Here is a 22,694-nt window from a genome sequence, read left to right on the forward strand (position 1 = left end):
GTAAACAGCTCCCGAAATTCGATCAGTCGCACCGGTTCGATTTCCGCTGATTTCGCTGACAACTAGATGTACGAGCTAACTGTTACCCACCCTCTCAGGTGAAGGTACCCCACTCACTGTCGCTTATCTGGGGGTAATCTTCTCCCGTCAGCGGCGCTACCGCATATCGGCGGGCAAGGGAGATTAGCTCCGTTGCTAGGTCGCGTTAGTCTTCGCTCGAGTAGAGCTGGAGAATAACGAAGCACGGTGAACGGTGTCAATAGTTTTAGTCAACTGAAATTTCAGGATGGTGTGTAACACACTGGCGGATGGGGAGAGGACCTCTATGTAATGGAACCCAGGTGTGTCTGAGAGGGGGACGGATTCAAGATGTCGTTGTACGGAGGAGAATCCGCCGTGGAGGGACGTCCTTACACCCTCGGGACGTTTCAGAACAAACTCAACAAGTTTGAGGATTTAATCAAGGATATGACATACCAGGGGGCAGAAGCTACCCCTGAGGAACGTCGACAGATGATTGCAGGTAGTTGTATATCTGAGGTGTGTGTGAGGGGTGTGTGTGTGTGTGTGTGTGTGTGTGAGGTGTGTGTGTGTGTGTGTGTGTGTGTGTGTGTGTGTGTGTGTGTGTGTGTGTGTGTGTGTGTGTGTGTGTGTGTGTGTGTGTGTGTGTGTGTGTGTGTGTGTGTGTGTGGTGTAGGGAAAGGGGGGCAGGTGGATGGGGCGACCGTGTGTGTTGTGGTTGGGAGGGAGGATGGGGGTAGGTAGCGTATCGTTAGGTTCAGGTGGGTCATTTACAAGATCACTTCTTAATGCATATATTAAAATGAGTGGCTATTTTGAATATTGTGTAATGAACTTTTGGGTTTAAAACGATTTACATATTTTTACTTTGCCGATTAAATGTTAATCTGATCAAGGTTTGGTGGATTCAATAAAAGGGATTTTTTTCAAATTTAAAGTATATATATATATATATATGAAACCGTCCACTCGTAAGAACATGCAAATATGGATTTTATGAGAAATACCGACATTTATACTAATATTTTCCTCAAGAGTTATGTTTGTTGTGTCACCCTCGAGTGAACCTTACATGAAAGTATGGGTATCATTTGAATATTATATGCGTCATACATCATTTGCACATTGAATGGTTGTCTTAGCTGACCCTGTATCTTCCAAGTTTCACCATGCTGTACAAATCTGTTTTACGGAAACATAATACACATATACATACCATAACATGTTACAGTATAAGTTTAGACAGACCCTGTTTTTTCCTGGATGAGCATGTATCGTATGAACCATTCATGACTGTCGAGGAACTGCCTCAAAATGGAAGTTATTGGAATTATATTAAGCCTATTCGTATTTCCCATGTGCCCGTCAGTCGCTTTGTACCCATGACTAAGAAACACGTACATATAGTCTTAATATTAAATAGGTGGGTTTGATCCGATCAATCATCGATTGAATAAGCGGTAAACGATACCTCTAGCAGGGCCGTTCCGAAATCGATCAGTGTTAGACGATTACAGTAATTCAGCTTAGGAGCTGATGCGTTTTACGAAAACACAAAACACTTCCTATTATTTTTTCCCATACTTGCCATTTTGAGATTTTATGTTTCAATATTCGTTTGAAAACAAACATGGACATGTAAGTAAATGTAAAAAAAACTTGTTGCATGATGCTGATGGTGTTGTTCGTGATGATGATGATGATGATGATGATGATGATGGTGATGATGATGATGATGATGATGATGATGGTGATGATGATGATGATGATGATGATGATGATGATGATGAATAGCAGGTGTATGTCGAATGTCGTAAAGGTCAGAACAAACTGTGTTTCAGTTGTTGTACTCGGAAATATTTCAACTATATGACGTTGTAATATGTTATTACTCGAGTCTGCACCAGACAATCCGGTGACTGACACCATGAGCATCGACTTCGCCGTTAGAATGCTATTCCACGTGCCAAGTCCCAGCCCCGCTGCCCTCAGCATCTTGACGGGAACAGCTATCAGTTTTCTGAAAATATGAGCTCTGACAGCTGAGACAAGGTTCGCAATTGTAGCCATCGTTGTTTTCTTGTGAGAGAATATTGAATCTATTTCTTTAGACTTCCTTGATATGAATCAGACCATGTGAATAACAACTGATCTCATTTGGTTACGCAACTGTTTTCTGAAGTAGGAATGTTACAAAAGCCGAAATTTGCATTACAGATGTATATATTCACTGACCTTAAAAGGTTGAAGTGACTGGTGGGCAGTGACGGTCTAAACCGTTCAAATCATGTTTCACTTTCAACATTATGTGCGACTGAGAGGGCAATAGTTAGTAGACCAGCTCATGAGTGCTAGGAACTTATTTCGATTCCCATCACTGACTTGGGAGAGTTGTAGCGCTTAGCGGGTTTGATGGATGGGTCGTAAAAACCCGGAAAAAATGCTGACCACTTACTGTCCACATTTTATACCAACACACATTCTCTGTTCGTTGTCGGCTGTCTACAAATCTCGACTTGCAAGCATTCCCATACACCTACTCCCATGCAGATATGGACGCTGAACGTCCCAGACAGCGACCTCCCCATGTGGTCACTTTTCACTAGGATCTACCGAGGTCAATTTTGTCTTTAATCATCCTGACCTGTCTACACACATTGATTCCTCGTTAGCTCATATTTACAGGAAACAATTCCCCAGCGTGGTGGCTGGAGTGTGCTTCCTGTCTCACATAACCCTGTCAATGTATTGATTAACGATCTGATCACACATATACTACTCAACACATGTCAGTGGCGTATACAAGTGCAGTTCGTGCTGATTCGCTATTGGTTTGATTTTACACAGGAAGACTCAATATGTGGTTGATCACTGCTTCAGGACACGCAGTTTGTTTTAACCTGTTTACCGGAACTTCCAGCATATCAATAATCTTTCCTGGTTTAACCTAATGAACAAATAAGTGACTTTCTCATTTTAATCACACAAAAATCCACAATCCCGAACTCCATGAACAGCAAATGGGCGATCCCTGAAAATATGAGTACTAGTGAGTATGGCTTTAAGTCACCTTTTCGCAAGGTGTTCCGAAGACACTTGAAACTGACTTCGCACATTGTATTTTCGTGGCCATTTGGTGTGACAAGCTAACAACCCCGACCCAGCGCTCTTTTTAATCAGAAACGCCACATACCATTTCACCTCATACATTGCTTCAAGCTCTGAAAGAAATAGACGAAAATACATCTCACGCATGTCTCCATTAGTGTTTAAGTATATATTCGTCTGAGATCTTTCCTCTTAAAGCAAAAAGACAACTAACCACTGTTGAAGACCATACTGTAAGGTATTCGACATACCTCGCAACTCAACTTAACCACTTTCTCCGCAGAACACGTTGAACCGTCATCCCTACCATTCGTTGAGCAGTACAGAACGGAAATTGCTTCGTCCACATTGATTATTCACAGAAAAGAACACCAGCACAAGATTGGAGCATTATGTTCCGTCTGACCTAATTCACAAGACTGTTTTTTCGCCCGCTTAAGAAATATAATTTACTGCTTGATCCTGAATAACTACACAGTTTTTAAAGCCTGTAAGGCATTCCTACCGCAAATTCATCTGTCTTGAAGCAATGGGGGGTACTTAATATATTCATTGTATACGGCCATAGGGTTCTGATTTCATGCACTCGGAACAACGCGACTTTTTAACTGTATTATTGTGTCCCCTTGCGTTATAGGATAGGATATGAAGTATATATCTGTCATGTGGATTGTGTTACAGATCAAGTGACAACGAACTTGAATTGTAGAGTGCCAGGGGGAAATCTCGGAGCATGCTAGTCTATGCATATTACTCATGGTTTATTCAACAGGTTACAACAGTTGGATCGTACACATACCACTGCCAGAAGTCTCTGTTTCACGTATCACATTGATATATCACAGGAATATTCATATGTCTTCCCTGTCGGGTTCCGAAGGTCGGGACACTTGTAAAATAGTATTTGGTTACGTTTGTTTCCTTGCTTTGATGGAACTCCTCTTGAACTCCAACTTCTGTTTTTAATTCCCTATCCGTCTGTCTCTGTCTGTCTGTTGGTCGTAGGACAAAGACGGTCTTCTATTCTAATGATTGTTAACCAGAGTAGCTAGAATCCGTTACCCGTGAAGGTCAGGGGTAGAATATTCCTTCAGCAACCCATGCTTGCCATGAAAGGCGACTCAGCTTGTCGTAAGAGGCGACTAACAAAATCGGGTGCTCAGGCTCGCTGACTTGGTTGACATATGTCATCGGTTCCCGATTGTGCAGATCGATGCTCATGCTATTGATCACTGGACTGTCTGGTCCAGACTCGATTATTTACAGACCGCCGCCATGTAGCTGGAATATTGCTGAGTGAGGCGTAAAACTCACTCACTCACTCACCCTTGGTCGTGGGTTCGAGTCCCAGATTTTCTGTGACTCTGTCTGTTGGATTGTCAGGAACATGGTCGTAATCTCAGGTTTAATCTTCGTCCTAATCAGCTAGAACATGCATCACTTTGGGTTTTGACCCACATATCTCGGACACAGCAAGAATCGTAATCAGGTTCACGCTGTCTTTACGCGTCGTCATCTTGTATATTCCGATATGACAGACGATGTCCAGCCAACCCATTCACTCACTCACTCACTCACAGTATTAAATGCACGGCCTTTTAACGGACCGGATAGGATCTGAAGAGATGTAATAAATGGGGTATTAATCCAAACATTAACAAACACATGAAAAGCATTTACCAATAATACAGATGATCTGAATAAAAAAATATGTCACGGACAACAAGGACAGACTAGACATTATTGAAAAGGAAGAAATGTCGTTTTACGCCGCACTCATCAATATTCACGCCGTTTCATGTTGGCCTGTAATTTACAGGCAAACCAGTGGATTACATTATAATCAATGTCTCGCCCACTTCCGACAAGCAATAGAGTGCTGGAGACTCGGGGCCCCAGGGGACTCGGATATTATATCTGTTTCAGTGTAAATCAAATTAAAACCCCAACCAAATCGGTTTCGTCACTTCTGGGACAGTCTTAACATTGGCTTGTCACTTTCTTTTAGTGAACCAGGAACAGCAAGGAAATTCAAAGAAAGCAGATTATATTGTATTCTTTGTCCACACATACCAGGAACTGCCACCGAATCGAGGTTTAAGTCGATTACCAACCCTCCTGACGAAACTAAATCATGCTCCTCCTAATGCCGATTTTATAGTTTGAAAGGGGGCGTTAAATAACTGTTCGCTCGACAGAAGCGACTGTCTGCGACATGTTTATGATATCATTATATTCATTCTCTGACGAGGGGGACATTTGACTAAGGTTTGATCAAGTTTGTAATGACTACAATTACCACGCGCCTCTTAAGTTTGTAAGAGTCTTTATCAGGAAGAATGGGTCCTCGTAGATGATAGAGCATGTGGAAAGATGATTGTTCTCTGCGTTGGCAATATTCCATCAATATCATCAACATCTGATTGTGCTTGGTTTGTTTGATTGTTGTTTAACTCGCCACTCAATATTAAGGATAAATAATGACTGCCTGCAAATAATCTAGGCTGGACCAGACAAACCAGTGACTGATATTATGAGCAGTGATCCACGCCGTCGAGATACGACAGCACTCATTGAAGCGCGGAGCGTAACCACACGCCCCAGAAAATTGCCACTTCATACCAACCGTTAAGAACTGCTTTCTAGGGAACTATTCTGATCCGCAATTCCTGTTATAGAATACCATATCATCTATGGACACAGATGAAATATTGAATCTACATATTAAACTTCATAATTGGCAGACATTCCATTGAGACGACACAATTCCATTGAGATGATCACCTTCTATATTTTAACAATCGCGACGTTTCGGTATAGGTTCTCATACAGTTTTATACAACTTAAGTCTGAATCTGAATTTTCATAAACTTGCTTAAACAATGTAAAATCTTGTCATCTTCAGATTATACAGATAGAGTGGAAATATATTTGAAAATTGATGCTGGCTTTAAGACCAACTTTCTAATTTGATTTAGCGTTGCTACATATTTGTTGCATATCTATATATTAATATAAACGGGGAAAAGTGTGAACGCTTATTTTTCACTTCTATGGGGAATCAAAGAACTCTCAGTGCATCACAAAACATACCAATCACTCTGGAAGCATTACTATCAAGGGGCTGGGTTAGCGTTTTTAACTCCCTGTATGAACCCCATCTCTCACAGTCTGCGGTGTGTTGTAGAAAACCTGAGGTATGATCAATTCTGTGAGAAGATACGAGAATTATTCGGGTCTGACATCAAGAACCAAGATCTGAAAGCGATCTACAGGAAGATATCCACAAACCCAGATGCCAAAGTTGACTGGAGCGAGGTAAGTGAAAAATTAGTCTAACAGAAAGAAAGCCCTGTAAATCAACCGTTTGCAGCGTTCCATGCAGAAGGGACGTGATGACCACTTTCGTAACTGTACTCGTGGCATTCCTGCAAGGGCAGGTCAAGGAAGAGGCGAGGAGCTACGAATGGTGGTGACTATAGACTTGGAACTTGTAATGACCACAATACCGACCACAAAGATACCAAAGACAGGCTTGTACTGTAAGGAAGCAACGGTTCAATTATATATAAGATCGCTAGACAGTTTCAGGTTGACAAACTCATAACTTCAGAGAGATAATGAATTTTTTATTACATTACACAAACATAAGAACAGGAGTGTTGCTTGCATAACCAAGTCTGTCGTGTAAACAGCTGTATTAACATACCTCAAATAATCGTAAATTATTATTATTATTATCGTTTAAATAATCGTAAATTATTATTATTATTATCGTTTAAATAATCGTAAATTATTATTATTATTATCGTTTAAATAATCGTAAAACGTCTTTGACTGACATTCTTTAAGTTGAAGAGATGAAGAATGAAGACAATTTTATGGATACAGCTTTTATATAACATGTATATTCTGTGAATTCGTTTGGACATACATTCGAATGTTTGACTTGTGTGACCGCAACACTAGAATCTTCGTGGAAATGTCGCCTATACAGAATAAAGAAGTTGTATATCCATTAACAATATGCTCAGTCTTAATGATAAAACCTGCACCTATATTTACAAATACGGCTATACAGTTTCTATGCATGGCCCTGAACTGAAGTTAGAAACTGAGACTTAGAAAGTTATGTCTCGGTAGTTTCAGTTGAGACATTGTTAACGACTTTATGCTTAACCTACCATCTGACATGTGCATCAGTAGTTCACAATACAACAATACACGATGTAATGACGTGATACATATCTTGACGGTCAGGACGTGATAAGGTTCACTGCGGGGTGAATAAAACATGAAACTTTTCATGAAATGGGTTTACTGTATCAGAAAAGAGAATTATAGATAATCAACAAACCTAGAAATCATCGATACATGGATCTAAAGTTCTTATGAGAAATATACCATGATATAGTCATACATTTTCATGTCATGTTTTTTATGCCTTTCGGAATACACACTGGCCTCGACAGGGTAACAGAGGTAGCGACTTGAACGAGTATGTGCTGGACAGGGTCACCTGAGAACATGTTTAACGGTTCGGGAAAAACTAAATGATTCTGACACCAAAAACATTCTCAGTCGTAGTGCTTACACCGCTGTAATTCAATGCCGGATACTACGGTCTTCTACTAAAACGAAGTCCGTGGTTCTGATATTGGTCGCATGAATATGCATGACCCTTCTGTTCTTGTCATGTTATCACACCTCCGTTGTCATTACTTCTGTGGTGCAGTTTCACGTTTCCGAAATATATAAATCTCGTTACGACCCACAGTGCATGTTACACTGCATTTTATGTCTGAATATTCCTTTTCCCCAGCTGTTCGGGTACTTCCAGTCTGGGGTGGAGGAAGAGGAGATGACGGTTGGAGAGGAGGTCAGCGTCTTCATGGTGTCCAAGAGAAAGAGAATAGGAGAGGCTGCAGGTACGACCATATTTCATATTTTTATAATCTGAAAGCATTTTTAGATCGGGTGTTACTATCCCACGCTTTTTTCTTTTACCGTGTGCATTTTCAACGCGTAAACGCATAGTGAGAGGAACCCATTTGATGTAACTCGTGTCAAACATGTGTCAGGTTGTACAGGGGTATTGGTTAGCTACTCCATGGAACTGACCTGAGGTCAGACTGTCACGGACGACTTTCTTGATCTTAGCTCTTTCATCTGTTTCTCGTGTGAGCAGAACAAGACAGCTCTGTTGTTTTAGAGTTTAACGTATATATTTTTATACTATTTTTTTCATTCTACCGACTTGACCGGCAGCACTAGGTGTGAGTAGTTTACAGTAAGATGGCTGACGTCAGTGTGTATGCATGGCAGTACACTCTAACTATGTAGTTATTCGATGACAGATTGGTGAAAAGTGAAAGATTACTCGTGCCTGTCACATACCAAACCTGTTCCAGAACGTATCCAATACGTGTTTACAGCAAGACGCTGTGTAGGTGAGAGGTTAATCCATTGTTGCATATTTAGTCCAAGAATTAGCGAGGTTATTTCTAACTATTTTAAGTGTTGACTTAAATACAAAGTGTACATGACTACATTATAAAGTACAACTTTATTGTCAATTAGAGCACGGAATCTGAACACGCTACTATGCTTCATACACAAGGGAAAACTAACAGCACTTACGCATTTTTAACTGGAGTATGATTAATTATTTCTGAAATGATCCCAGTGCGCCCCAAGAGACCCCATGTTCGACTGAATGAACTGCATAATGTCTTAACATCAACTTTAGACGTTCCGACGGAGCCAAGGGACTTTGCATTGAGTGACGTGACGCAAGCGCCCAGTCTGAGTGGCAAAACACATTGTGTTATGTGAGGCGCAGTTGTGTGTGCGACGCCCCTGTCCCCGGACATCACTCAATTACCTCGCATTATGAATATGATAACTGAAACAATCAGCCCCGATTGCCTAACAAATCAAGTCTGGAAGAAAGTGGATTAAGTCCTCCACAACCTTCCATCTATAGCTTGACTTGGAGCCACTCAAGCATGAAATATCAATAATTCTAAATGGATTTATAATGGTGCCTTTAATATTGCAAGCGCCCCCGCCGACCCTTGCTGTGACATAAATGAACAATGAATGCTCCCTTCAGGGCCGAGTTAGGAGGCTTGGTCGCCATTTTCTCGAGTCTGCGCATTAAGCAGCTATTACAGTTCCCCTTGCCAAAGCTATTACCCCACTCGGCGTGATGTCCAATACGAGATGGCGATTAGTTCCGGCCCATGGGTATTTCCTTCGACACTTTCTTCTCCGAGACATCTGGATTGGCTTGACAAATAGTTTTTGCGCGTGTCTGCACGTGCACTTACATTTGTCCAGCAGCTTAGCGGAGTTGTCCCCCCTTGGGACGCCCCTACAATTGCTAGCGTCGTCTAGGATGCCAGGAGGCTGACATTACGAGGGCTCTGTCTCCGTCTAGAAGTAATCGTGTGAATTACCGGATGTCTTATTTTCTGATTATAACAGCGCTGAAGACCTTTGACATTTTAATTGTGTATGTTTAATTCTGTTAGCCAACAAATTGTCAGAGCAGTAGCTCCTTCATCAAGAGCTGCGAATGTTAGCATGGCTGAACTTTGACGCCGAAATTATTTGTCATGCAGGGCCTGACTATTTAAAAGGACATAAAGAAGTCTGTCCCGGCTCTACACAGTGATGGAGTGGGGGAGGAAACAACTTGAATGAGTGTGTGTGTGTTTCTTTAAGAAATCAATGGGGAATTCCAGGGGCATCAGTATTGACTCACATCTATGTTGGGAAAAAGGAAAACAAATTTCATCCCGACTGTCCCAAACTAATACGAGTGAATGAGTGTGCTTGGTTCTCCGTCTGATCAAAGGGTAGTTTGTTGTAACCATTTTAACTGACAATTGAAAAAAGGTGCAAAGTGATGCCAGTGCTTTCTGCCTTGTATAAACGCACCTACATGTTATGGTGCTGTCAAATCAATGTTCTTACCATTAGCCCCTGATGTCCCGAGTCAAGTGGAAACTGAAAAACTGAAGATTTTAAGTGAGTTGGATTTTACATCGCGTTTAGTTATATTCCCACAATATTCCGAGGCACACCAGAAATAGGTTCACACGTTTTACACATATGGAATTGAACCCAGGTCTTCAATGTGACGTGCTGAAACTTAACCACTCGACTCCTGCAGTAACCGTGGGTTATCAGTATCAAATACAAAACTGCTAACATGGTATCCGTTCAAAATAAATTAATCACGTTACTGAGCAGACACATTTTGATGTTTAAGTGATATTTTGCTCTTAAAATATGTTTTTAAGGTTAAATTCAAGCTAAACTGACGCGAACATGATCAAGGTGATGCGGAAAATGTCTTTCGTAGAAATGTTACTTCCGTCTAAAAACCCCCGTCAGCTATTATTGAAAATACTTTACAAACCCGATGGGACAAAAATTAAAGTATTTGATTTTAGTTAATACGTTTTAGGACATTCAAGGTAAACAGTTCCGTATTTCCTGTAGTAATATAACGTCTACCCACTTGACGTTTTCGACAATGTCAAGGTTGGATGACAATGAAGCGCTTTGGTTATTTACTTTACAACAATTTACTGCTATCAAATAGCCTTGTTTTATTGTACTCTATCGTAGAGTACTTGCACTGAAGTCCCAAGTCTTCTGCAATACTGCTATTTACTAAGGCATCAATTACCCCGGTGTCGTTTATCAACAAGATCTTCACCTCTGATTTATGTTGAATCGCCATACCCCTAACATTGCTGAGAACCCAGTGGCTCGAATAGACCAACATTCCACTGCTTGCAGGAAGCACATAAACACCGTCCATATATTTAACTCAAGTGGCTAATATTGTAGTCGAGTATCTCACAGGCGGCAGAACACTCCTCCAGCATAATGTGAAGGCTTGTGTTGTTTACACGGGTGAGGGAGTTCACATTGATGTAATAAATCTGCTATGTGTGTGGTTCTGTGTGCGCGACCCTGTAACTTGACGTGGGGTCTTTAATCTATTCGCAATGGCGGGTACCGTTATACGATTACAAACAGTTTGGTGTCTGGATTTATATAATTATATTTTGAATCAGAAAGATGTTGGATATGAACAATTCATTTTACAGTCTTAACAGATTCTTGCATCGAATGGACATAAACGAAACGAACGACAATCGTTACATTTTTTTAACTTAAAAATTGTACTTCTATATTGAAGCGTAAAGTGAAGAACACATAGTGGCATGTTTCCTTGTTTGTTGTTTTATCAATCCTCTCTGATGTGTTCCTTTTATGTTGACATACCGCAAAACAGTGGTTGACAATACGAGCAACGATTTAGTGGTGTTTGCAATAAGTCAAGCCACGGAGTCTTACCCGCACAGATTTGTGGGGAATTCATACATAAGTACCAGAACAACGTTCAGTGTGCGATATTCAAGAGACTGGGTCCCGTTTCACAAAAATCTCGTAAGCTTAAGATCTCATAACTTCTCTCTCAGTATTCCCACTACCTCTGTTACAGTATAGGCAGTAGGAATGCTACGAGAAAAGTTGCGAGATCTTAGGCTTACGAGAGTTTGGTGAAACGGGACCCTGGTCTTTAAAATGTATCGTTTAGTCAGAACCTTTGTAAGCAACGACACTATGACGTCACAGTGCTGCAGCAACGGGTCCAGAACGTTAGTGGTGTCAGTGGGAGAACCTCGCTCCTCCTGGACAACCGCAAAGAACTATGTATGTAACACTGTCGTAAACGGCTGATGTTTGTAGGGGACTTGGTGGTATATGTTTTGCGTCAGGTGTATGCGATTCGTCAGTGGGCTTTCATGCTTGTAGTCTGACGACATACCGGTTTGGGTTGTGTATTATCGTGATTTTGTGTATTGGAGTGGATTTTCAATTTAGTTATTTGTCAGAGTTTCTTGGGTTTCGATTTATTTATTCACCACGAATGTCGAGAATAAGCCAGGAAACATCGGACAAAGAGCCTGTATTGCATACTCCCAATGGCTCTGAAAACACACTAATTCGTTGAATGTGTTGATATCTGCACGCTGGGAACACACGCTGTCTGGTATAATGCGCTGTACAGATGTAACTAGAGTTAATATCACTGATCTTTTATATTTCACGCCACGATCTTTGACGTCCATTAGTCCCTCAAATGGAACGAAGACATTTACAAATAATATAATGTTCGAACGTAGGGACCTCGGAGTTCAAGCGTGAAATCCGTCCAGACTAGACAGGAGCTTGAGGCTATATCTTGTTCACAGGGGAGGAATCTTAGAGTGCCTTCCTTCGCCACACCACTTCGGGTCCACCTCGGGCTACAATGGCATAGGGACATGTATCGTGAATTCACTGTGAACCGTGTAATACCAGGTCCCGTCTCATATAATCCATACAGAAGCAGATTTTGAAAATTGTACATTTCTGTTTCATACAATGAAATTAAGTACGTCATTTTGACTTAAAAAGAAAAAAAAGTATAATCTTTACAGCATGAGGTCCACGGCATAAGCCATGCATTGTCACATTGTGTTCAAGTAGACAAACATGAAGAAATCATGTGGCACCACAATAAATGAGGCGCTTTATTTGGGAAAAGTTCATGACACTGAGAGACAGTTTTCCGACGTCACTGTACATATAGGTGCTCGTTTGACAAGACCTTTGTATTATTATAGCAGGACAAAGCACAACACCTTGTTTCATACCCTATAGGAGACGGGGCCACGGGCCGTACCTTTAGGCAACCAGTTTGTTGTAGTGTCAATAGCGCGTTGGTCCGAGTCAGTCACCGACATAGGGAGCTTCTCTGTGGAACATACACCCAGATTATCCTTAATCCGCGCGTTAGGTGGCGCGTGGTGGAAGTCCTTCCAGTGTTGTCGTCAAATTGGCCACTTGTTCGGGACAATATATGTCGAAAAGCGTGGAAGCTGTCATCATGGTGGCCTTTGTTGGTAAAGTCCAGGTTATTTCAATAGGGTCTTTTAAAGAGCTACGTTCATTAGGATTGATTTGAATCACGACTGACAGGAATGCCACCTAGGGGCGATAGTGAAGATTAGCAGGCGTCAAACATTTCACTCACAGCGGCCACTATTGATTTGTATCGTACAACAAGTCAATAAGAAATAATCAGTGGATGAAAACTGTACAAACAATGAAATAACAAGTGCTCTCTGACGAACACACAATGATGTGAGAGTAGATCTGAATAAAACGAGCCAGACAATCTGACAATATTGCGTATGAAAGGCTTCAAGAAACAGAAGAAAGGATGCGATAGAATGATTAAGGATTAAGGCCGCTACGAAAGTTTCAGTCCTACATCAAGTGGTATCCAATCCGTTGATTCAAATCCCAGTGTTATCAGAGGCGTAGCTACCGTCATTAAAAAAATGGGTCACACAAGATTGTTGCGAAAAGGGTTGTGCAAGCCCTCAATACTTTCTAAATATTAGCCTTTGCAACCTGTCAGGCAAACACGAAAAAGGTGGCTTTCTACGCTGGTGATCCTGGTCCACTTGGCACTTTGATGAAAACCTCAAGTCTGGCTACAGAGTGGATGGGTTGGTGTTGCTTGGAACGAGGCATGTATCGGTAATATCACAGCTGATTTAAAGGGCATGCGCACTGTATAACTAGTTGGTACAAGGGGTTGTAGCCATTAAGTTCAAACTGAATTCGACGTTCACACGGCGGTTGGTTGCAGAGCACTTGGGTCACGCGAGATCTTGAAATGTCATGTTGAATTCTGGGGCACAAGTGGGTCAGTTATGGAGTATGGACATTTCTGCATGCTGTGCGGCGCGTCACAGGACGTGCCTTAAAGAGTCACGGAGATGTAGAATATTGAACATTAAACCTTCCAGATTAATTGTGAATAAAGGAATGCAAGCCGATAACGGCATAAAATTTCACGGGCTTTACGTCAAGTTTGCGCTAGCAAAATCGGGCATGTATAACACATGTGTAGTATGTTTTAGGTTTCAAATGTTGTTTTTACGTAACAGGTGCCTGTGTAAAATTTACTTTCGTCTGGCGTCACTAAACGCATCGGAAAAGACAACGTTCAAATACTAAATATCGTTAACGTTTACCATACTGGTATGGTGGTCAGAACTCTAGATATGCTGCAAGAAGTCTATATATGGATCGTATTTGGAGCGAACCAAGATTCGATGCCCCATCGATATACCCAAACTACAAAGGAACATGCTCCACGGGGTCACACTTGTAACTCACATGAATAAAGCTCACTACAATATACAATATCTCCGAACACATACTTTGAGATTCGTATAAATGTATGATTACAACTACAAGCCAAAGCTGGGTCTACCTAACGCATCGGGGACCATGTTGGATATCAAAGACGTCATCTCCTTTTGTCATGTGCTTGACCTTGATGGTCAGAAAAACAGATCCTCCGGCCAAAATAGATCGATGGATAAGGAAACGGACAAGTAGATCGTAACTCCGCGCGGTCGTTCAGAGTGTCACTCGGATTGAAAATAGCTTTAATGGAACACGCTTCATCCAGGGGGTTTATTCTCCTCGACGTGGTGCAAATTGCACGTGAACCGGCAGAAAACGAACGTGACTGGTTTCGTGGGCTTCGCGTGCTTGGAGTAATGTTGTTTTCCCCCATCGCTTCCATGCACCTACCAACCTTGTTCACATTTCCTGTGAGGAAATGGCGCTCATACAGGTCTCCTGTAGACGGAGGGAGCACGCACGAACTTCTACTTGACCTCATGAAGATGTAATCAAGTGGAAGGATGTCGTGTTTTGTGAATTAAGAACAATTTGTGAGATGTAAAGCATTCATTCATTCACTAACACACAAACTCACAGTCACTCATTCATTCATTGATTCTTTCATTCTTAAACCTGAAATATACAGTCAGCTACTAGATGAATGAAACTTTGTTAAAATGTTTTATCATTATTACCACTTTCCTTACTTTCTTCAAATGAGTGGGTGATTTAGTTTTACGCCGCACTCAGCAATATTCCAGTTATATGGCGGCGGTCTGTAAATAATCGAGTCTGGACTCGACGATCCAGTGATCAACAACATGAGCATCGATATGCTTAACTGGGAACCGATGACATGTCAACCAAGTCAGTGAGTCTGGCCACCCGATCCCGTTGGACGCCTCTTACGACAAGCACAGTCGCCTTTTATGGCAAGCCTGGGTCTCTTAAGGCCTATTCTACCCCGGTCCCTCATAGTCATTCAAATGAAAAGGTTCTTGCTTGTCAAGTGTTTGGTTTGGAAAATGAGATTACAGTACATGTATTGCGACTTAATTATAACCTGAAATATTATCTCAGTGAAATGTCATTTCATCTTATAGCTGTTGACAGAACTATTTATGAAACACGCCCACGAGATGTCTCACAAGGAATGATTAAAATGACTGGAAATGGGGAAACATTATGATGTTGAATTGTTGGTATTTGTTCCTTTTCTTGTCCAACCTATTAAGGGGTCGTTCCCGTGGGAAAATTAGAATTATGTAATATTTCAATAAGTATGCCGTGCGTGATTTTATCAGAGGGTGTATCGAACCTGGGACTCCGGCATTATGACTTGGTCGTCCATCATACCTAACAGAAGCCACACTGTGTCATCACGATTGTTACAGAACAGTATTTTCTATGTTCGTGTTTAGGTGACCGCAAGAGACGAGACACTGTACAGTGTCTGAAATACGTCCCCGCCATTGATGCTTACGTCACGGTGTCACAAAAGGGTGCCCTCTCTATCTGGACAAACAAGGTGAGACAACTCTGTCAGTAGTGAAGGGAGGAGATGGGGTATGATCTGTGCAAGGTTATGTCACTTGTTATTGCCAATGATCTCTGGGAAACACCACGGAATAGGTACTTCCAGGTCACTGCAGAGTTGCGCCCCTTAAGAGTCTAAGGATCAAGTGATCGTGTGTTTGTACTCATAATTATTCTCAGTTATCACTACAGCTGAGCTCGTGGATTTCATTAAAGAGCTAAACATCCAATAACCACATACAATGTTAGGCCATGGCGTGTGGATATGACTTCAAAGAGACATTAAACACAACTCAGTCACACACTCGAAATCGTGTCTTCCACTGGGGACGACATTATGCATTCAATATTGAACAAACTTTATAGATAACAACTTCTTTTATTTTGTGAATGTGACATTTCAATACATATTCTAGGACAGGTCTCACTGATTCTTGTACCATGTCAAACGGGACGACAGTGGAGCAAGAATATGTATCGAAACAAAGACGTTTTCGTCCTTAAAATCTGGTCAATATTTTACGTCCTAACTTCTATAATGTCACTCGAAGAAATGTACGTCCAGTTCTGACATATCCCATTGACTCAACTGTTAACTGCTATGTAAGCATACTTGTATGTAAGATTTCAACTGGTATGTGTTGTCCAGCCTTACAACAGGTACGTGACATCCAGTAATGCTGTAATCTTAACGTAACAGCCCACTACTTGTTTTTCAGCTTCGGCTTCAGGCTTGTATCGACATCAATGTAAGTTTTGTATGTGTGTATGTTCTGTTGTTTTTCTATAACGCCGCTATCAGCATTATTCCTTCTACATGGCAGAGATGTGTAAATATATTGGAGAGGCAAACAAGTGGTTGATATCATGACCACTGAATTACAGAGAAACGTTACCAAGCCACAGATCCTGGCCATCCGTTCCATCCAGGAGGCTCACATAATGGGTCTACTGCGACCTGTTCACAAATGATTGATGAGAACTGTCATTTACATCAAGCCTTTGTGGGCATCAGAATTAGAAAACACAAAACTGCGTACAGATAACTAATTATTTTCTTCTGTTGCTTCATTGTCTATTATAGAGTGAATTTGTTTCGATTTTAAATATATGTAATGTATATCCCTCGTAACGTCCATACCTCTCATCACTTGGTTGTACTCATTCAATGTTGAGAAGCTACGACAAAGTGACCTAATAAATCAGTATCTGTATTTTCCAGTTGTACGATTTTATTTATATTCTAATAATAGCAAAACCCAGTCATTTTGGAGGGGCTTGTGAAGTACTGCTGCGGTGTTGTATTAACCGTTGTGTGTTTCCCGTATCCTCCAGGAGCCAGCGTGGGCCACCGGCTGTGACTACCTCCCCGTGCTCCGGAGGGTTGCGTGTTGTACAGAGAGGAGTATTGCCCTCTGGGACAACAGAGCAAAGGGCAAGAATCAGGTGTGTCTACAACGACTGAAACATCGTGTCATTTAGACTTGCGGTTGTTATTGAGGATTTGATGACCATGTCCTTGTGTTTGAGAAGAGACTGGACACATGTAGGATATCCCGTCACGTAAATTGTCATAACTTGACGATCTTAGAGTGCGTAACGGGAGTAGCTAAACAGTGGCACGAAGGCAATATATTATTATGTGGGTATTACTTATTATATATATTTAAGATTCAGAGACATGATGTAAATTACGTCGATGCTTATCAAAATGTTATGGCGACTATGACGATGATGAAGATGATGTGCCTTCACATTCAGTGTTGTTAGGGTAGTACTGGAACGTTCACGAAATATAAGACAAAATGTTATGGATGTCAACTTCTTTATTATTTACACAACGTTTCTGGGCTATTCCTTTGCCCCTTCGTCAGGTGGACGTTGACTACAGCTGAACAGGATATAAGAGGATTATTAAAGAAGATGTCGACATCCATAACATTTTGTCTTATATTAGAATCCCAACTTCTAAATGCCTCTGAAGAACCTGTTCACGAAAGGTTTTTATTTTCCATGTTCAGCAAATCTTTACAATCAAGCCTATTGAGCACTCGCCCCAGTGTATGACTAACATCCCTACATCTACCACGCCTCACGAGGACAAGATTCTCTTCGGCGACGACCAGGGCTACGTGAACCTCCTCACAATCTCCGCCAAAGACATGACGATGAAGAACTCGAAGGGTGAGAAGAACAACTCGCAGAACAACCTCATCATCGATCCCAACAAAATGACTTTGTGAGTTCATTTGCTAATTCAAAATAGCGCATGAAACAACTCTGATAAAGGCTCTCAGATACACTGGGACATGCAGGTTAACAGTATGTTAAACTAAAACAGGCACTAATCCAAACTGTGACACAAAACCTTGTTACTAATTAATGGAAATGTCACAGATTGTATATAGATTCATATTTTCATCTCAAAATATCTTGCCTGTCGGCAAGACAATAACTCTTGATGGAACAGTTCAACAAGTTATCTGTTGTGCAAATAATTATATTGACGTTTGTTGCTTACTGTACGAATCAATGAATCAACCAATAGATATAGTAGACAGAACTTATTAAACTATAAAGTGTCTTAAAATATGAATCACTGACAAAATCTAAGACAGTTCTTGTTGTTTTTCAGTCCCATTCAGAGACGAAAACTTCATGACGATTGGGTGCTTAAGGTACATCGTGAAAAGGAATAATATGATCCTTTAGTGAAAACCCCGTTAGTGCGAATTTTCCACTTCACGGAACATCGTTGCTGTTGTGTCGTCGTTGCATCATCATCATCATCATCATCATCATCATCATCATCGTCGTCGTCGTCGTCGTCGTCGTCACTATCATCATCATCATCACCACCACCACCATCATCGTCGTCGTCGTCATCATCATCATCGTCACCGTCATCACTATCATCATCATCATCATCATCATCATCACTACCATCTGTTAATAGTAACATATGTTCTAATGGTTAACTCAGTTGGCTATATATATTATATAAGGTTTCTAAACCATACTTGGAACACGTGAAGAATCGTTCGATGAAATTTACACTTGGTACAGATATTTCGTGACATGGGATTTCTTCCGCTGTTTTATCTAGGGTGATTCCACGAAGTATTTTCCTGGCTTGCGGAATTGAACCGCATGCGCTTATTGCTGAAGTTTTCTTTGAGATGATATGTCTTTATTGTTAAGAGTTGGGATTACATGCTGTTAATGCTTCAAGGTAACATGTTATAGTACATCGATCATGACTGTGCTGAAGAAGTCTGGATACAGTACATGATCTGTAAAGGGAGAGACGAATAAGCCGTTCAGTCATTCGTTCGCTTAACACCGAACTCTGCAATATTTCAACTTTACGAAGGCGTTCTGTAACAATTCGAATCTATTGAATGACATTGTTAATCCCCAAGCCCTTTACAACACTGATACGTTGTTGAAGACCAGTTCTAACCGAGTTCTTCACGGGTGTTTACTATATATGTAGCTACTAAGACTGTAATACAGAAATTATAACTTGTTTTATTCATCTTACGCTGAATGGTAAAAAAGCATTACATTGGTAGTGCTGCACACTCTGTTTATAATTCGCTGAAATGTATTATTAGCAGGGATAATCTACAACCTGTTTGTTTCCCTGGGTTTAGAATGACTGACTGACTGACTGACTTATGGTCATTTTCAAGGTTTTGATTGTCACGCTGAAGAATAATTGCATTTATAATACATGTAGTGTAACCCCGACATATATACATGAGGTTTTCCGAGTCCTATCATCGACAAGTACATCTGATACATTACAGGTGAAGTATTTCCCCGACCTTCGTTGCTTCGCATCTTGCTCTCCCTGCAGCACAAACTCCTTCTTTTTGGAGGAACTAGACCGACTCAACAACCACGACACGGAGTAAGTACAGCTAACAGATCCGGTGTGAGAGCGTTCCTGGTCAAATAACCAGGGCCCCGTTTCCCAAAGGTCTCGTAAGCCTAAGATCTAGTAACTTCTCGTAGCATTCGTACCTTCTATATGGTAGCATAGGAGCTACGGATGCTACGAAAAAGGTTACGAGATCTTAGGCTTACGAGAACTCTGTGAAAAGGGCCCCAGAGTCCGTATGGTCGTCGGTATTTCCTTATATACAGTCCCTAGTTAGCTGTATCCACCCGATACTGGAACTATATATTGTACCCGGGAGATTATGTCTATGTTGTAGATTATACCTGATTGTACAAGGACTGGTGCGTCGGGCGCTCTGTATTTTCCAGCTGAACCAGTGCCATTGTAAACCCCACCCCACCCCTTTTGTCCTGAAAATTTGTTAAATGACCATTGAAACTAGAGTCTCAACAGTGTGCACCCCACCCACAGCAATACGCCAAAAAGCTGTATCCACCAGTTTGTGTCCTGGTTGGCCGGCAACCGTCGTACACACCGTTCGAACAAAACGGAACTGTCAAAGTTAATGAGTTTTCGAGAGGCATTTAGAAGTTGGACAGAAAGAAGGGATAACAATATATGTGTAAACAACAATATATGTGTAAACAACAATATATGTACAAACAACTTCTTCAGCGCAATGAGAGTGACGTATCCATTAAGGATAATGATCACTTGCTTGATAACGGTGTCAGAAAGTACTCTGAAACGTCTCAGTCATACATTGTTATGAACGCTGTTCAGTTTTATGTTAATGACATTTGCTCACGAAATAAACATTTCTTGTTACTGGCTCAGTATGTTTTTACATATGCCTTATTAATCATCCATCTTAAAATTAGACCCAAGTGTGTCGGTTGAACAGGGCACTGGAATACGTAAACAGAAGTAACTGAAGTCGATGCGTGGTGCACACTTACCTCCCCTGGGAAATTACATATTGGGGCCAGGGCGTTGTAAAATATTTGATTAGAGTTATCTCCCTTGGACCATCTCTCAACATCCAAAACTCCGATGACGGAAGTTGTTGTTGAATACATTGGTCATGATTACTGGGCCTACCTAATGATACAGTTAATTGATTAGCTATAGAAGGAAAGACTTCCACCCGTACGTCCCGCCCGTACATTAGGATTTTAACAATTGTTTCTTTCATCATATCTTAACATATAGAAAGACATCTCCAACTCCTAAAAGTGCCACTTAAACTAAAGAAATTGTTCTTCACTGTTAAGCTTCTGGTGAAATGGGTGAAAGTCCAATGGTGTATAAAACATTTTACAACAGTAGATCCAATATCAATGAAATGATCACAAAGGGTAGCAATCGTACATTCCAGATTGGCATGCATTTCTTCTATCTTAGACAGACTGGAATATGTCCCATTTATTACATTGATAGTGATAAACAATATGAATTTTCAGATTTTAGTTTGTACTACAGATGAAATAACAAATGGAATTTATCTGTTAATGCCAGTTTTCTTTTCTGGTAATACTTAAACCATATGGTACCATTAGCTACCCCAGTACATTTTGTCGATGTCAACATGGCAACCCACATCTCCCCAGCCCAGCCTCTACCCTCAATAATACATGCATGGTACCAGAAAGAGTCAAGTTTATTTCTGAATAAATCTGGGACATATTTTTTTAATCAGATGAAACAGTCTGCTGCACTAATGTGGATTCCAGACATGTTTCTCAACATTCAGAGGTTAAAAAATCCCATCACCCGACGCCTGGGACGAGTTGATTTTCATTTCTGGCAATCTTACTTACCTTACTTGTCTGCGGGCTACTAGATAATTTCCACTTATGGGTTCAAACTCCAAATAAACTTGGATTTCATTTCATAACTGCTCAAAATGTAATCATTAATTTTTGCATAGTGAACTAGTGTTACCTTTTGTTGCTGTTTGTCACTTTTCAATAAACAGTTCAGTAAACAATAACATCAAATACAATGTTTGTTTATTCTTTCTTAGTTACATCATCATGATTAAGTCATAAAATCAGGGCAAGTGGAAACTTAGCCAGGATGTGTTACTTTAATAGCTTATAAGTCACTTGCCCAGTGGCAAGTGGCTTTTTTTAATAAAAAAAGAACCCCTGACATTGCCTGTGTAGAATTTACACCTATGGGGCAATTTTCCCCTCTCTTTCTAAAAACCAGTGTTGATGAATGTTCCTTTCATAATAATGCCTGCAGAATGTTGACAGTGTATTGCCTTTCTCCACAAATATATGAAAGAATTGTGACTTTTCTTCACAATAAATACAGCAATAGTTTCTGCTATACTGTAAGTTAAATTTCAGTCAGACACAGAACATATTTCCCCAAGCCATGGGAAACTTGCTGCACTTTAACTGTTGTTCCATGTTCCAGAGAGGTGCGAGGCGTGTCTATCCCCAAGGGCGTGAACTGCTTCAATTACTGCACCAGGGCCAACATCATTGCCACAGGAGGAGTGGACAAGGTCATCAGGGTGTGGCATCCACATATATTTTCCCGTCCGACAGGTAAGTCACTACAAAGTACAGCTTAGAAAACAATATGTTCTCGAAGAAGTAGTCTCATGATTTCACCAATCTCATTCAAAAACTGATGTAAATACATTAAGATCATCACTCAAATGTCCTACCTTTAGAAATCTGACCCTCTGTCAGAGCTTGCAAAATTGCATTAAGTGAACTTTTTAGTCATCCTGTCTGATGGCAGGATTTTCATTGCTCATCACGTATCTGATTTCTATTTCTCTTGAAAATGACCCCAAACAAGCAGCACTGAATGGAAAGAAACAATG

General features: G+C 40.8%; 1 protein-coding gene across 2 annotated transcripts in view; it reads left to right on the plus strand.

Annotated features, from left to right (window-relative positions):
- The first annotated feature begins 209 nt into the window (after window positions 1–209).
- The window catches only part of LOC137295028 (WD repeat-containing protein 64-like), a 53,916-nt gene continuing 31,431 nt past the window's right edge, over window positions 210–22,694 (plus strand). For both annotated transcript variants that reach the window (XM_067826286.1, XM_067826287.1), the window contains exons 1-10: window positions 210–523; window positions 6,317–6,447; window positions 7,952–8,057; window positions 15,828–15,934; window positions 16,662–16,691; window positions 17,278–17,388; window positions 17,964–18,181; window positions 18,578–18,620; window positions 19,755–19,858; window positions 22,277–22,410. In XM_067826286.1, coding sequence (XP_067682387.1) covers window positions 370–523; window positions 6,317–6,447; window positions 7,952–8,057; window positions 15,828–15,934; window positions 16,662–16,691; window positions 17,278–17,388; window positions 17,964–18,181; window positions 18,578–18,620; window positions 19,755–19,858; window positions 22,277–22,410 — 1,138 coding nt within the window. In that variant the 5' untranslated portion in view covers window positions 210–369. The remainder of the gene's footprint in view (window positions 524–6,316; window positions 6,448–7,951; window positions 8,058–15,827; window positions 15,935–16,661; window positions 16,692–17,277; window positions 17,389–17,963; window positions 18,182–18,577; window positions 18,621–19,754; window positions 19,859–22,276; window positions 22,411–22,694) is intronic.

This window comes from Haliotis asinina, chromosome 8, assembly GCF_037392515.1.
Source record: "Haliotis asinina isolate JCU_RB_2024 chromosome 8, JCU_Hal_asi_v2, whole genome shotgun sequence".
In the NCBI taxonomy this organism is placed as follows: Eukaryota; Metazoa; Mollusca; class Gastropoda; order Lepetellida; family Haliotidae; genus Haliotis; species Haliotis asinina.